We start from the raw sequence: 16715 nt of genomic DNA, 5'->3' as shown, positions 1-16715 counted from the left end.
TGTGAATTGGGTCGAGATTGGGATAATGCAGAGATCAGGAAATAAGGCTTCTAAGTAAGGCAAAAAGCGAAGTGCTAATGGCCAGGACAGCAATATATAATGAGCTCTTAAGAAGAACAACACCTAACTAAGCCATGTATTTCCTCACTGGCAGTCAGCTGCACATTGGTGCTTTAATGAAGTTACAAGGCAGAACACAGGAGTACTTAATCTCCAGAGAACATCATTAGTGAAGACAAACTACATTTTACAATGCTGCCTTTATTTTTGCTAGCATCTCATTAATCATTGAATGGTCATTACTCATTATTTGCTTATCCTGGACAGAGTACACAGCTGTGCAAAAATACCCACAGAATCACAGATTCAGGTGGTCCCTGTCCCATGGAGCCAACAGAGCTGTAATTTGTCACTACTGCCAGTGACCATCAGAAGTTTGCATAGGAGGAAATACTGCCTATGTCCATCTCCATGGGCAGTTGAAATGGAAGTTGACTTCTGCTGTGATAAATTGAAGATGCTGAATGATTTCCAGGCAGTGAGGAGTAACATTCTCTACCAGATCTGGAGAAAAAAGAAGGCAATCATGTTGCACTGCTGTCCTCAGATACCAGTGGGGGACTGGTCCCCCAAAATGTTTCAAAAGGCCACAGAAAATAGAGCTCAGTTACAACCTGCTGGTCAAGCATAGACAGGCTCTCAGGGGTGTCTCCCTGTGGGGCCAAGGGCTAGCAACAGGCTCACCTGAGCTGCAGAGGAACAAGAAACTGCTCTGCAGGCCCTGCTGCTGGGAAAGGCCATTTACAGTGGTAATGGCCTTTACTCAAACACAAGATGACAAATTTCCTCTAAGCCTTGAAAAAGCACTACCCCTTGTCCTCTGAATAAACACAGCCAGCTGGTAGGGGTGTTCCAGTTCACCAGCTGAGAGGTGCCCAAAACAGAGTCTGGAGACCTGGGAAAGCATAGGTGCTCCCACATCACAGGAATGTGACATTTCACCAGTGACTTACTCACCCTCCCAGTACCCAGAGAAAGGGCTTCACTCCATAAAGGGAAACTGAGGCAAGGAACACAAACTGCTTGGTACCTGCTCCTTGTGGCCATACGGTGCTTGTTTTAACCAAACACCTTGTGGAGGTGGCATCCCCATGTGGCAATTAATGAGCCAAGACATTGGGAAAAAAGACACATTCAGAACTAAACTCATTTCATAGCCATCTCCTGCAGTCTGTGAATGTGCTGGGCCAGTTCTGCATCCTGATTTATCATCCAGGAGAAAGGTACTAAAATGAGCAGGGTGATAACTCAGTGACCTGTGGTGCTGGGGGGGCCCCTGACTGCAGCATCCACTCAGAGCAGGACAGTGCCTCTAGGTGGATGTCAGAGTTGCTGTGCATTTTCAGACCAATTGTACAACCCCACATTTTTAACAAGGGAAAAGAAGTTGTTTTTTCATTTTTGTGTGTGTGTGCGTGCATGTGTGTGTGCTTTTTTTTATGCCCTTACATCAACTAAGGAACAATTGACCAACCCATGTAACAGTTTTCTAAAAATATTTTGCCAGAGGCAGACATTCAGGACAGAAAAAAATTCAGTCCAGGTAATTAAATAACATGTCAGTTATGACAAATGGTACAAATAAACAATTGTAAATGGCTCCAATGAGGTAACCCATCACCTCCCATGCCACAGGCCAGGAGTGCTCCTGCAGGAGCCCTGTGGGTCCTTCCCTGCTGCTGGGAAAAGTGCTCTTGGCAAAGGCCAGTTTCCCGCAGAGCAAGCTTCAGGATGGGTGAAATGTCTGCTCATAGACACTGGCTCCTGTGGGAAAGATGATCCAGTCCCAGCAGAGAAAAGGGAGACCTGAGTGAGACCTGCACTGCTGGCCCCTGCTCCCCACTACAACACATGGATAAGGACTTGCTCTGGGTATGCACACCCCCAGAAGCCACACATGCACAGCATCAGTGCTGCTCCAGCATCACACTCAGGCACAAATCCAACCACATTTTTCTGCTGAACTCACCCTGCTTTAAATGACCAATTCAAATTTTGGTGATGAAATCATCCCTGTCCCCAAAGCAAGAGGGACTTCTCACACCTGTACCCACTGCCCTCTCCATCATCTGAGGCAAAAAGCCTACAGCTTAGGTATTTGCTCCCATGAAGGGGCAAGGAAAGGAGCCCCCTCCTTTGCACTGTGTTCTGCAATGCTGAGGCAAAAGCAAAGGTTTGTCCAGCATGGCCCTCCAAAAGATGCACTGAGAAACAACAGCTTCCAGCATGGTTTTGGAGATTTGCTACCAAGGAGCAGCTGCCTTCCTCTGAGGAGAATGCCCTAGAGAGCTGCAGGCAGCCTCACAGCAGGCTCAGCAGGGTGACTGCTCCGCTGGGGACATGGGGCACGTCCATTTGCTGGAGGAGAGGAGACAGATTATTTTAATCCTTGTTTCCTGTTCATTTCACCCAAAGAACAGAGTAATCAAATGTGATAAGTTTTGGGAACCATTTTGAACCCTTGTCCATGTCTAGCAATTTCCTTACTTTAACAGGCCTTTCTCTCCCCAGGAAACTCTGAATGTCTTTCTCTGCAAGTTAAGGAATATTCCTTTTCTTCTACAGTTCAACAATTCCATGTCTCAACTCCGAATCACTGGTGAGATCCCAGTCACAGCAGAGCACAGTGATTACCCTGAGGCATCCTTTACAGACCTCTAACATCCAGGTCAGGAGATGGCGCATGGGAGAAGCAAAATTCCCTTGTCCAGAGGATGTTTCCTACTCCTTGTACATCTTATTTTCCTGAGCTGTATGGAACTGCTTAGCCTTTACTATGTTTTTGCCCAGGAGAGCTGGAAAGGCAAAATGATTTTTCTAAAGTAATTGTTCTACAGAGAGTGCACAACACTTTCTGAAGTCGAGTCAGCACATAAATGTAAGCCATTAAACGAGAAACCCACTGAGTATTGAAGCAGTTGAGAACCAAGACCGGCTGCACCCTGGCTAAAAATCAACTATGGAGTTCAGCCAGGGGTCATGATGCCCTGCAGCAGCAATGCAGAGGGGTCCTGATGTTCTATAATGGCAAAATGGAAACATGAGCTGATTAGCCATGGGTTTTTGTTGCTGATGGATGAACATTAACAGTCAATTCACTCACAGGTAAAGGAGAACACAAATACTATGTTTGGAGCAAATGTATTTCATTAAAATAACTGTGCGATGCAGAGGGGTCCTGATGTTCTATAATGGCAAAGTGGAAATATGAGCTGATTAGCCAAGGGTTTTTGTTGCTGATGGATGAACATTAACAGTCAATTCACTCACAGGTAAAGGAGAACACAAATACTATGTTTGGAGCAAATGTATTTCATTAAAATAACTGTGCGAGTTGCTGTTCAGATTGGAGGAGATGACATTCATCTGTGATTCATCTGTATGTGCCTGTGATCAACAAGTACCTCCTCCCTGCTGATCCCTTTCAACACGATCCCATCAAGGCAACCAGTCCTGCAGTGGGAGCCAACGTGGGCAGAAACCCCAGTGCTGACAGCAAGTGTATTTCAGTGGAGATAATTCCTCTCTTTTTCAACAAAATAATTAAAAGTAACACCGTTTTTGTCTCCCCCTTTCCTGAGTGCATTTGGAAACCTGAGCTGAGAAGAAATCTTAAAGTGTTTTGAGAGGAAAGCTGGGGAGAGGAAAATTATGTTGAATATGTCAGGAAAAAAACCCAGAACTTCCTTGTGTGGCAATGAGTTGTATTTATCTGTAAAATGAACTTCTGAGACAAAACGATTATGAAGATGATAACCCAGTCCCATGGGACAAAAAAACCAGCTGATCTGTTTGCATCGTGCCCTCTGATGGGGAGCAAGAAGTGCCCCAGTGCAAGAGCCTTGGATGGATGTAGTATGGCACAAATATCATCATAGTATATAAGGGAAGCATAGCCAAGAGCAGCCTTTGCCCCCAGGTGCCATTCCAGGCTTTGAAAGCTATCGATTCTCACATCCTCTTGACTAGAGGGTTGGTCCTTTCAGCCCATTTTCATAGGGAAATCTGAGCTTGCAGCCGTGCAGTGCACTTGGAGCCAGGCGCGCACTCCCTGCCTTCCCCTGTGCCCCACACAGGGCTGGGGACATGCAAAGAGAAGTGGGGCAGCAGCAGAAACACAGAGGAGCTTATTTGACGTACCTGGTTTCTCCCGGGCAGTGAATCACTCAACGGGCTTCAATCAGCAGAGAGAGCAGCTCGCAGGCATCCACCAATGGCTCTCCACAGAGAGTTACCATCTCCTGGAGGGAGGGACCCAGCACTGCTGGAGGCTGTGACTGGTTGGCATGTGGGACAGCCCTGAAAATGAAAAACAAGGTGGAAAAAAAAGCTGCTGGATGCTGTATCCATCAGCTCACCTAGAAAAGCTACCAACTGCCCTGGAAGACAAGCACTGAGTGAGAGGCACATCTGTGAGAGCCTTGTGCCAGTGGGGAAGCCCCAGCACAGGCTGTGCCCCCTGCCACAGCAGCTCTCTTCCATCCTCATCCTCCTGCTGACTGGAGGCTGAGCTGCAGCTGCTGGCCTGTGGCAGCAGAAGGAGGAACAAAGGGAGACAGGCCACTCTGGGCAGCCCAGTGATTTCCCAGGAGGAGCACCCCTGGCCAAAAGAACACAATGGACCGTTTCCGGATGATCTTCCAGTACTTCCAATCCAACTCGGAGTCTGTAATGAATGGGATCTGTGGGCTGTTGGCCCTGGGAAGTGTAAAGATGTACACCAGCTTTGACTTCAGCTGCCCCTGCCTACCCCAGTACAACATGGCTTATGGCTTGGGGATCATGTTTGTACCCCCCATCATCCTCTTCCTGTGCGGTCTCATCCTCAACAGACAGTCCCTGGTGATGCTGGAGGAGTGGAGGCGACCACAGGGGCACAGGAAGAAGGACCTAGCTGTCATCAGGTGGGGTTTGCAGCGGCAATGGCATCCCTCTTCTCACCTCCTGTTTAGCTGTCTCTCCATAGCTTTGATCCTCCTGGTAGATTCATTTTCTTGTAAGCTCATCTCCTGAGGCCTTTCCCCACAACCCTGGAGGGGCACAGGTATGGGAAATGCATTTACATCCAGCAGAAATGAAGGCAGTCTCATTCCATCCCAGCAAAGGAGAGCAGGAGTGGCCCAACACTTAGGCTTACACCACCACCCTGGGAAACTGCATTGCTGCTGCCTTGTCGTGCCCTCACAGGGTGTCTCTGGGGGTTTCCATGTGCAAAAAGATGAGACATTTCCTTTTAAATATGCAAAAGCTGTGGCATTTTCATCACGATCATTCTTTACTGAAAGCCTCGTAGTCTCCCTCCCTTCACCTGAGTTTTTACTAATTTATAGTGGTGGGAGAGGAGAATCACATTCCATCTGTTACATACAAAGTTTTATGCAGTGCACAGTTGGCTCAGAGAGGGGCAAGAAAGGCTGCAGAAGAAAAGGGATTTTCCAGGTCGAAACTGATGAGAAAAGGAAGTGTGAATGTGGAAGACAAGGGAGAGCTGACAAAGATCTGTGCATGGGAGGCATAAGGGTACAGTCAAGGCAAACGCATAATGAGGGGACTGTGCACTGACTGAGTGCAGACAGCACACAGAGCACTGCCATGTGCTGGTGCAGGTTTCATTGACAGGCAGAACCAACGAAGACATCCCAGAGCAGAAGCATCAGCTGAAGCAATTCTGAGGACAGCCCTGGGAGTCGGTTCCCTGGGTCTGGAAAGACTGCTTGGCAGAGGACAGACCGCATCCCTCAGGGCTCTGGATGAGGAGAAAGCTCCCAGCATTTACCCACTCGCCTCTCTCTCTCCTGCTCCAGGTACATGTGTTCCTCCATCATGCAGCGAGCCATGGTTGCCCCTGTCGTCTGGATCATAGTCACCCTCCTGGATGGCAAGTGCCTGATCTGTGCTTTCAGTGGCTCCATGGATCCCGAGAAGTTTGTAGGCTTTGCCAATGTGAGCACGGTGCAGGTGCAGCAGCTGCTGGCCAAGGTGCCCTGCAAGGACGATGAGCTCATGAGGAACAACACGTCCCACAAGGCAGTGTCCAGGTACCTGCGCTGCTGGTCCCAGGTGGGTCACTGCTGGCAGAGCCACTCATGTCAGTGAGGTGACCAGGCATGTGGCATCTGCTCCTGCTCTTCCTTGATTTGTCATCACTTCATTGCAGTCAGGCTGGGAGCAAGGCTGCTCTGTGCTTCTTTTTGCCTCCAGATGTTGCTATCCTAAGTGATAATCTTGAGTCAGGTAGGGAAAAGGAAAGAAATGATGAATGGTTTAATAACAGAACCAGCAGCTTCTAAACCCAGATGATAAAAGATATGGTATAGAATACAGATGTCTCCTACAGCCCTATTCAATGTCAAAAGATCTTTCTAACTGCTAACCCTGCAGACAGGACCCACTGTTTTAAGGACAGTGCAAGCTTAGACAGATAAAAACAGCTTGCTCAGGAACAATAGAACATGGCAGAATGGGGAGTGGAGCCCTGACTGGCCTCCGCTCTTGGTATAGGAATGCCAGGTCAGGCATGGGGACCGGTGGAAGGTCATTGAAAACAAGCTCTTCCTTCTTATCAAAGGGAGCTACCCATAGGCTGGGCTGTCTTCACACTGCCGTGAGGACTCCTGGGCCCTGGAGTTAATGTAGGTGTCAGGAGAAGATCACTGGAGATAAGGAAACCCCAAAGGAGAGCACTGAAGTCCCCCTTCCCTGGGGCACTCCTATGCTCAAAGCAAATGCCTGTCTGCTCCAGGCTAACTTTGCAATCAGTTATCCTTACTGAATGATTCGTGCACAGATAAATATCCTATATTCTCTGGAAGGCGATTACACCAACCCTCTGAGTGCAGTGTGGGGTGCTGGACTACAGGGACAGATTGAAGACAGGAGTCCAGATACGCCACATTTCCCATCCAGCCACACTCCCTGTCTCACTGATACAGGCAAACAGCTCGTGCTGTCCTTGTGTCTGTCTTGCTCCTGTTTCACTGCTTCTTTCTTATCACACAGGCACTTGGCTGGAGCATTTTGTTGATCCTTATCATAGCAGCTTTCCTTGCCCGCTGGCTCAGACCTTGCTTCAACCAGGCCACCCTCCTGCAGGCACGTCACTGGAGCAACTACATTGACATAGAGCAAAAGATTTTTGAGGAAACCTGCTGTGAGCACAGCCGGCTCTTTGCTCACAAATGCATCCTCCACTTCTTTGAAAGCATGAGGCAAGAGATCAAACTGCACAGCTGCAGCTTGCCTGGGAAGGGAGAGGGAGCTGAAGGAGAGGAAGATCTTCTCCGGGGCATCACAGATCAAGACCAGGTGAACAAACTTTTGAAAAGGTGGTACTATGAGAAACCTCCCCTGGATGTCAGCCAGGCAACCCAGAGGCATCCCCTGGTGCAAGAGAGATCCCCTCTGCCCTGGGCAGACAGCCCCAGCACTCACTCCAAAGTCCCCCAGCACACCAATGTGTAAAGGGAGCTTTCTCCTGCAGACACAGAGCATTTCCAAACCTCTGCACAAAGCAAGGACCAGCAGGCAGATGACAGTGGTGCTCACACCTTCCTCCAAAACTGCAACCCCAAAGGCCTCACTCCAGGGCATGCCTGGCAAAACCTCCAAAGTCAGCTAGTTCTGAGGGTCCAAAGGTCCCAGATGCAGTCATGGTTAATGATATTTCTCAGCCAAGGGCTCTGTGGGGCACTTTTGTCATATCAAAGAGTTTGCAGCTTCTTACAGCTGTGATAAAAATGTTCTGACTTGAGGAAGGATTTAACCATGGCAGCAACATCTGGCTGCGTACACAAACCATTCACACAGATGTGTGAGGAGCTCCTGCCCATTCCAGTGAAACCTGGTTCAAAGGGTTATCAGAGCTGACACAGAAATGATTTAATTGGCAACTCTCTTAGTACCACACCAACATATTTACTCAAAAAGGCAAAACCACCTCCTACATCTTCCCATCTGCTAAGAGCTCTGGCTGCCCCCAGCCCAGCTGCCAAGCTGTTCTGTCTCCCTCTAACAACCTGTCAATACTTCCATGCATTTAAAAAATGAAATATGGCAACACACTGAAATTCATGGAGCAGCAAAACTTTAATTGAAGGCACCTCTGAATAGCAATTGGATTGGGCTGGATTTGCAAATGGAAAAGGAGATGGAGGCTTTGTTTAACACAGCCACGGGGCTGTGTTGGAGTTTAGGCAGCTGCTGTAAGCACTGATGCTGAGCCATGCAAAGGGTACACTGACTCTGCCTGAGAAGTCTGAACAGATATTCTAAACACTTCCCTGCTAGATTTGAGTACAAACTGACCTATCCAGAGGATCACCCTTGCAACACCTATTTGGGCATTTCCATCCAGAGTTTCAAACCTGTTTGAATGTAACCTTATCTCTGAGCCTTTAATGATAATTGCTTTCTCACCTGCTTTTTCCAGTCCCCGTTGTACTTGGTGCCAGTTTCACTGGTTCTTCTATCCAGCGTTGCTGCTTGGATGCATTAAAGTCTTTACTGCAAACTAACCCAGCACAGACACATCTATTCCTCCAGGCTGAACCTCACACTGATGCCCACTTTGTCCCTTGGGGGGAAAGGTGCAATGTGGAGGGCTGGAAGGAGGCGGGGTGAAGAAGAAATGTCTCCTTGGGCGTGCATGGATAGGTGGGGCAAGCAGGGCTCCCAAGAGGAAAGAAGAGGGTGGGATAGGGGCAGAGAAACCTGCCACCACATTGGGACTAAATCCAAAATGAGGGATCAAAATGAAAATGCATATTAATTCCCCAAATTGACTTTGTCAAGCTGCTGGCAGGTGGGTCACCTCCTCCCCAGGATGTTTGTATGCACAAGCCAGAGAATGAGGAGGTACTGGGCAAAACATTGGGAGGCCAAATAGCTCCATAGCCCACCCATGGGCAGCTGCACCCCTTTGCCCACTCAGGAGGCCCAGTCAGGAACTGCAGGGCACAGAGGGATGGGCTGCAGAGCTTTTCTTATTTGCATAGCAAAATCAGGTCTGGGTGAATCCCTGCGCTCCCTTGGATGTGCTAGGAGAGTGCACAGAGCCAGCTGTGGCCCATGATGGGAAAAACACTGTGGTTTTCTCCCCAGGAGCTCTTCTGAGCTCTTACTTGAAATTAGCATTGCACTGTGAATTGTGTCTCTGGATTACTTTTATCAGACACACATCACAAATCTGAGGCTGTGGCTCAGTTTGGACTCACCATTCCACACTAGTCAAATTGGGTATTTTCCTAACACACTCAGAGCAGAGGTCTGCAGCTCCCTTTGCATGCTGCTTTCCATGCTCTCAGGTTTTAAGCCATTCCAGTGTGGCCACAAAATACGAAATGCAAAAAAGGGGAAGAGGAACAGATTTGTTATGTGTACCAAGAGGGAGAAAACAGGAGAGTTTAAGGGTGCTGCCATAGATTTTGCAGGTCTACAAAGGTTCACACTTTGCTGGGAGGGTCTGGTCTGGTCATGGAGTAGCTCCAGTTGGCTGGGGCCATGGGTGTTCGTTCCTCCCAGCCTCCCTGAGTCCCCTGCTGCATTTCCTTCTGAAGCCAAAGAACTCTTCTCCTTTGTGGAAAGTGGTACCTGGCACCCCATGACAGGACAAGAGGCAATAAACCCAAACTGAAAGAACTTCCATTTAAACAGAAGAAAACATTGATTTTGAGGGTGATGGAAAAGCTTGCCCAGAAAGTCTATGGCACCACCATCTATGGAAATACTCACATCCCAACTAGATGTGACCCTGAATGTGCTTTGTGCAGGGAGTGGTGGGTGGACCAAAAAATCTCCAGAAGTCTTTTCCCACCAGCTCTATTAGGAGTGTGTACCCTCCTGTGGAAGGTGGGGCAGAGAGGGTCATTCACAAACTTTAGCAGCTCTCTGTCTCTCAGGGCTGTTGTGATGCCAGACCTGCAGATATGTCCAACATCCCCAGGGATCCTCACCTGCCAAGAGCCTGTGAAACAGCAGGGCTGACTACAAAGACAATTTCCCCAGTCACTTCCCAAACTCTCCTGATAGGAACTGCTGCTGTTGTCACATCCCTCCTTTCTATATCCTGCACTGCCTGGGACATGCAAAGCCCTCCACGACTCCACACCTCAGAGTCAGTCTCGGTGTGCAGGTGCAGGACTGGGTCCTGGGAGGGACTTGGGCATTCCCCATCTCTTCCAGGACACGGTTTCCAGAGCACAGGTAGGCTGGGGTTGCAGGAGGAAGCATCAGCTCTGCCTTCCCTTGCAAGTCAGTTAGAGTGAATTTTCTGTTGGGAAACTCATGAATACAAAGTCCTCCCTAACACAGCAATATGGAAAGAAAGACCCAGGCATTGTCTTCTATGAGCTCTTTTTGGATTCTCACTGACCTATTGTTGGCTTCAGTGAGAACTGTAGTGTTGTACACCAAGCAGGCTCAGGCCCTTCATTCATGTTTAGTAAAAGGCAGAGTTTCCTGGAGATCAAAAAGCTCACTGCTTTTTACAGGGTTGATTCATGCAGGCTTTGATGTGAACTGCCCTTCAAAAAGCCACTCGCCAGGTGAATAGAGAAGCCAGTCTGAGCTCTCAGCTAGCAGTGCAATAAGCCTCATTCATATTCATGAAGCAAAATCTCTTCCCATTTGATGAGATGATGCAATTAACCTCTTCACAGCAGGCAGAACTAAGACTGCTCAGGTATTACCCACACGCTCTGTGCTCACCTCTGCGGTGGCATCTCAGGGTGAGCTCAGCATTACCAACTGAGCCCCAGGGCTGGTGCGGGGCAGACTCAGAACCTGCAGCGCTGACTAATGGTCAAAATGCCTGCTCTGGCTTCCTACCTCTGTACTGGCACACTGCAAAACCTTGGGGGAAAGTAGCTCTCCTGTGTCTTCCATGTAAGCTATGTACATGTAAGCTTCCCTTGGTGACATGTCCTACAGCCACCAGTGCAGTCACACTGGTGTCCAGTCAGATGTATCTTGATTCTCATGACAACAGCTCAGGTGGTACCCGGTCTGGAGGGACTGAGCACTTGCCACCATCTGTTTTACAGCCACCTGTAGTCCCAGTAATCCCCCATCTTTTGGCCAGCTTGAGGGAGCAGCCGAGGGCAGCTAGGCTGCTTTGTGAACTGGGAACAGAGATGCAGGAGAACACCAACAACACCATCCACTTATTTTACATTTATGCTGTAGAAGTCAAGCCTGGCCTAACTGTTACCTCTCCTTCCTCCGCTTTTCCTTTCCTGTTCCTTTCCCTCTGCAGAATAAAAAGGAGGTATTTCGCAGTGAAGCAGGTACAGAAGTAGGGGCTGGCAGACCTGAAAGGTGCTTGCCTTAGATGCTGCTGAGGCAAGGCTGACACATGGAGGGAAGGGGGAAGCTCTGGAATCCAGTTTTTCCATGTGTGCTAGCACTGCAGAGGTGGGGTGTCTCATTCAGTCCTGGGAGGAGCACCCATCTCCTGCATTTGCAAACAGGTTCCCAGAGGCCAATCAGCCAACTCTGCCCAGGGCACAGAGTGCTCTGGTGAGGACACAACCATGGTAACACCTGCATCCTCCAGCAAAGGGGACGGGTGGCTGGGAGACTGCAGAAATGGGGATGTGGAGAATAATGAAATCAGGTTTTGCAAACCAGAAACAACCCAGGTCCCAGATCCAAAGAAGAGCAGGAGGAAGCAAACTCTAAACTTTTGTAAGCAGCAAAATAAGCAGAAAAAATATTTTAATTTTCTACTTTAAATACTGGGGCTGTAAGAGTGCATGAATGAAACAGTGAACTGCACAGAGACTTGGTGATGCCATGCTTGAAGAGGAAATCTGAAAGAATGAAATAAACTGAGGCCACAGCTTGAACCCTGGTGGGAGAAGGAATCAAGCGAAGATGGACAAGTTTCGGATGATCTTCCAGTTCTTCCAGTCCAACCAGGAGTCCTTCATGAACGGCATCTGTGGGATCATGGCCCTTGCCAGCACCCAGATGTACTCAGCCTTTGATTTCAACTGCCCCTGCCTGCCACACTACAACCTGGCCTATGGGCTGGGCATCCTCCTGGTGCCTCCCTTCATCTTGTTCCTGCTGGGCTTTGTGCTGAACAACAACATCTCCATGCTGGCAGAGGAGTGGAGGCGGCCGCAGGGCCAGCGGGGGAAGGACCCAGCTGTCCTGCGCTACATGTTCTGCTCCATGGCACAGCGGGCCATGATCGCCCCCACGGTCTGGGTGTCGGTGACGCTGCTGGATGGCAAGTGCATCACCTGTGCCTTCTGCACCTCGGTGCCCGTGGAGACCCTGGGCAATGCCAGCCACCCCCATCTCTCCCAGGGGGAGATACAGCGGGTCCTTGCCCGAATCCCCTGCAAGGAGATCTACGACGGGCAGCAGCTCATTGCCAATGAAGTGGCTGTCAGGTACCTGCGCTGCATCTCACAGGTAAGAGGCACCATGGCTGTGCTGTCCCCGGTGGCTTGGGGTTAGGCACTGCCAGCCTTAGCTCTTCCCTCAACAGAACCTCCTTGTTGAAATCAAGCAGGAGACACTGGTGACTTCACAGGGATACAAGGTGTGTTCAGACTCAGCTCTGTGGAGTTATGCCTCCAGTGTGGTGCAGAGGCTGTAGCTGTAGGTCATCCTGATAATTGACCCCCTCTCCTGCCTAGGCAGCCCAGGGCTGCAGAGCAGTGACAGCCAAACTGTGTGTGTGTTTTTATTCAGAGCAAGTTCAGAAGGGGCTGAGATGGATCTTACTCAGTGGCTGGTGGGCTGTCACCCTCCCCAATAACCCATCAGTTGCTCTTGCTTCTTATTATAACGTGTGCAAGCAACAGACTGATAACCATCAATGCCACTTGTCTCTGCTGCTGCATGGGAACAGCCAGTGTGTGTTTATTAACCATCCCAGGGAACCACAAATGAAGATGTGCCACTAACCACTTGTCCTGTGCTTAATTGATCTCAAGCCCTCTGCTCCTGGCCATGCTGGAGACAAGATGGTCTGAAACACCTGTCACTCATGTACTCCTGTTTATAAGCAGCTCTTCTGCCTGACCTCCTTAGGGCAGACATTAATTATTATCTCCTTTAAGAGAAATGGAGCCACAGGGGCTTCTCCAAAGACACAAAGCAGATTTTCCTAGGTAGACCCCAACTGGAAAGCATTAGGAGCTGAAAAAACAAGGTCCCACATAGAACCTCTCCCCCCAGGTGCTCTTTTAGGGGGCTGCATTTCCAGGGGGGGTTGAACCTCATGAGCTCTGCCAGTACAGTCTGGAGGCAGCCTGAGCTGAGACTGATGGTGAACAAGACAGACTGGCTCTGGCTCTGCCTTTGTCTCACCCTTCCTGTCAGACCCCATTAACAGGGGAGCTTTCACTGCTGCTCATTCACAGTAGATGTTACTAAGTTCAACAGCTCAGAAAAAGAATTAGACAGCTGCATAAACCAGGGAGTATCTGGAACAATACTGCAAGTCAGAGGACACAGGCTATCCTAGACCCAGGTGGGGCACCATCGTATCTGAGGCAGAACCAAGGGCTGGGCACAGGATTCAGCCCTGGTGTTATTTATGGTCAGTGCTGATGCTCTACAAGGCAAGAAGAGAGAGGTGCTGCCTGTGTCAATGCACTGAACAAAATTCCAGTGCAAATGCACTGACGTGGTTCATAGGGCCTCCTCATCCAACTTTGCAGTGTAAACACAGCCAAATGTCAAACAGCGCAAGTGGAGCCAGGCTTGTCTGCAAACCAGGGGGGTTCTGCTGGCTGGTTCTGCTGGGCATGTGCTCCGTGATAGCTCTGGTTCCCCTTCATCCCTGCAGGCTCTGGGCTGGTGCTTTGTGCTGCTAATGACCACGCTGGCTTTCTTGGTCCGATTCCTTCGGCCTTGCTTCAGCCAGGCTGCCTTCCTGAAGAGCAGATACTGGTCCCACTACATCGACATTGAACGCAAGCTGTTCGACGAGACATGTGCAGAGCATGCCAGGAGCTTTGCCAAGGTCTGCATCCAGCAGTTCTTTGAGGGCATGAGCACAGACCTGGTGGCTGCTCGCTGCCACCTGCCCGTGAAAGCCGCTGCGGATGCAGGGGAAGCTGCTGAGAAGCTCTTGGGGATCACCGACCAGGGCACCATGAACATGGCCCTGAAGAGCTGGCACAGATGCAAGCCCCCACTGGACCTCCACCCACCTGCCCTCCCCACTGGAAATGGCTGGGCAGGAGAAGGGCAACCCTCCACACACCCCTCCGTGCCCCGAAGAGAGACAGCTGCCTACTACAGCTGGGTGTGAGGAGCTGCACAGCAGGGCTGTGCAGAAGCAAAATCGTGTTTCTGTGAGATGGGCTGCAGAGAGGGCAGAAGGAGCCAGGGCACAGGCAAGGGCCGGTGCCACAGCGGCTGCAGGGGAACAGGCACCCAACAGGCTCAGTGGAGCTGGTGTGATCCCATCTGCTCTCACATCCTGTCCTACAGCATTGGTAATACAGGTAACGAGTTTTGTGCCAGGAGGGACAATTATGCAAGGCCATGATGGACGAGCCCTGGGGATGCTGAAGGGTGTGATGTGGCAGCCAGATGTGCCATGTGTCCCACACCACCAAGCACCAGGTTTGTGTTGTGGCAGTTGCCAAGACAGACACTACCACTTCCTCTCTTCTATGACGTGCTCAGCACGGAGCAGTGCATGTGGGTTTAGGCAGTATTAAAAACCCCCTGGTGGGGAAACAAGCTGGGGGTGCCCCTTTCTCCTGCCAAGTTGTGAAACCCTAAAAGATCACATTACCCCTCCACACACTACATCCCCACAGACACACAGCTCCCAAGCCAAGAAAAGCTTTAAAATAAATTTGACCGAAGTAATGAGCTAGTGAAGAGACATCCCATACCACACTACCTGTGACAGAAACAGTGTGGTTGGTGTTACAGGGACTATTAAATGAGGATTCCACAGAGATGCTCCTTGAGGGAATTGTCTGGACAAGGAGAGCAGATACGGCTTAGCAGCAGGGAGCAGAGAGGGGGCCAGGGCAACAAATCTGCCTCAGGACGATTTGTTCTTACAATTTTTCCTGTATCTCTCCCTGACACAAAGACTGTTTTTAAAAACCCACCTGGGTGTTTGTTTAAGGAGCCAAATAAATAATTCAGGCTTACCATTCAAGCTCTGTGCTCAGACACCAGGATTTATAAAAGCTATTTACAAAAGCTGTTGGTGTTTCTTTATTTGGATATGATGAAAAGCACAGGGAGAGCCCCCAGGCCAAGCCCGGGGTGCTGAGGCTGTGTGAGTTGAAGTGTTTTGCCAGTGCGTGGCTGCCAGCAGCAGCCAGCCCTGGCCCTCAGAGGAGAAGCCGGGAAGTCACTGCCAATGCTACCCAATACAAGGTGGCTGCCCACTTCCATAGAAACTGGGGATGACAGGATGCAGGCCCTCGAGGTGACCATGGAAATTGCAGCCCGGAAGAGTGTTTCCAAATGACCCTGATTTTATTACAAATATGCAGAAGGCAAACCCCTTTTGAGGGATGAGTTTTAGCTCTGCCACATCCCTTCCGAGATGTTCATCCCCTTGAAATTTCTGCTGCGGTGTTCCTGTTGAAACAACTTATTATGGCTGACCAGTAACTGAGGTGGCTGTCATTTGCATCCTAATTATCAGTGTGTAACTCCACAGAGGCTTTGGAGAGAAGAGAACAAAGGACCAAACTGATGAGGAAATTCTCCTGGCTGCTGTGAGAGCAGCTTAGCAAGCCCGTAGTCAAGACAGGCTGAATCTGGCCAACTCCCAGGAGAAAGGAGCGTGACATGGTTTGTCATTAATCTTCACACCCAAACTTTAATTAATGCACCTGCCCAGAAATTAATAGGCACAAAACCTGATTTACAAAGCAAAGGAGATTAAAAGATAAAGGTGGTTTCCACTCCTATTATTTGCAGCTCACTGAGAAAGGCACGCTCAGTGTCCCCACAATGGCGAGCAGCATGGAGGGATGGCAGGCTCCATGGCATAGCCATTAAGGTATCAAAATAACTAGATGCATTTGCAACGAGAAGCTTTTGGACTTTTGATTAAGATTTTTAGAACTAGAGCTTTTGCCCCGTGCAAAAAATTCAGCAGTTGCAGAATCGTCACAGAGCAGGCAGGTTCTCCTCTCCGTGCTGGAATTTGGGAACATTGCTCATTGCCTTTGGGAGGAGAGCCCTTTCAAGGGAACCCTTCCCAAGGAAATCCCTGGGATTTCAGCCAGGCTGCGGTCCCGGTGCTGATCCCAGTTTACAGCAGCGCCCTGAGCGTGGAGCAAGCCCCAGGGTCCCCACCAAGCTGGCAGGGGAGACAGCCCCAGGCAAGCACCGAGGGTGTGGGAATGCCCAGGGATGCACCGCGCCCAAACAACAGGGAGCAGCAAAAACCCGCCCGAGGACCCCAGATCTGAGGGTGGGAAGGAAAATGGTCCAAAAATCCCTTCAGCTGAACTGCCAGCGCTGGGCTGAGCCTAGACTTGCTCGGGGCGGAGGGGAACGTGGGTGTTGCTGAAGATTTGCCTGTGCTGAAGACATCCTCTGGGGAGGGCTGAGTTTAACCCCGGAGACAAGACGGCAAGGAGGCTGGGGAAGGAGAACGGGGGCCTCCGGCCTCTGCAACAGGCTTGGCAGGAGTTGGAGCTGAGGGACAG

General features: G+C 50.0%; 2 protein-coding genes across 2 annotated transcripts; both read left to right on the top strand.

The window, feature by feature from the left end:
* Positions 1 to 4677: 4677 nt before the first annotated feature.
* Positions 4678 to 7526, top strand: CALHM3 (calcium homeostasis modulator 3). The gene is made up of 3 exons (XM_008643967.2): positions 4678 to 4964; positions 5865 to 6120; positions 7060 to 7526. Exons 1-3 carry the CDS (start codon positions 4678 to 4680, stop codon positions 7519 to 7521), a joined length of 1005 nt encoding a protein of 334 aa, XP_008642189.1. The 3' UTR covers positions 7522 to 7526.
* Positions 7527 to 11626: 4100 nt separating this feature from the next.
* On the top strand, positions 11627 to 15212 carry CALHM1 (calcium homeostasis modulator 1). Its single transcript, XM_008643966.2, has 2 exons — positions 11627 to 12480; positions 13865 to 15212. The coding sequence occupies exons 1-2, from the start codon at positions 11932 to 11934 to the stop codon at positions 14330 to 14332; spliced, it is 1017 nt and encodes a 338-aa protein (XP_008642188.1). The 5' UTR covers positions 11627 to 11931; the 3' UTR covers positions 14333 to 15212.
* The last annotated feature ends 1503 nt before the right edge of the window (positions 15213 to 16715 follow it).

Source organism: Corvus brachyrhynchos, unplaced genomic scaffold, assembly GCF_000691975.1.
Source record: "Corvus brachyrhynchos isolate BGI_N302 unplaced genomic scaffold, ASM69197v1 scaffold61, whole genome shotgun sequence".
NCBI lineage: Eukaryota > Metazoa > Chordata > Aves > Passeriformes > Corvidae > Corvus > Corvus brachyrhynchos.
The sequence above is the reverse complement of the archived record's forward strand: the minus strand, read 5'-3'. Positions and strand labels throughout refer to the sequence as shown.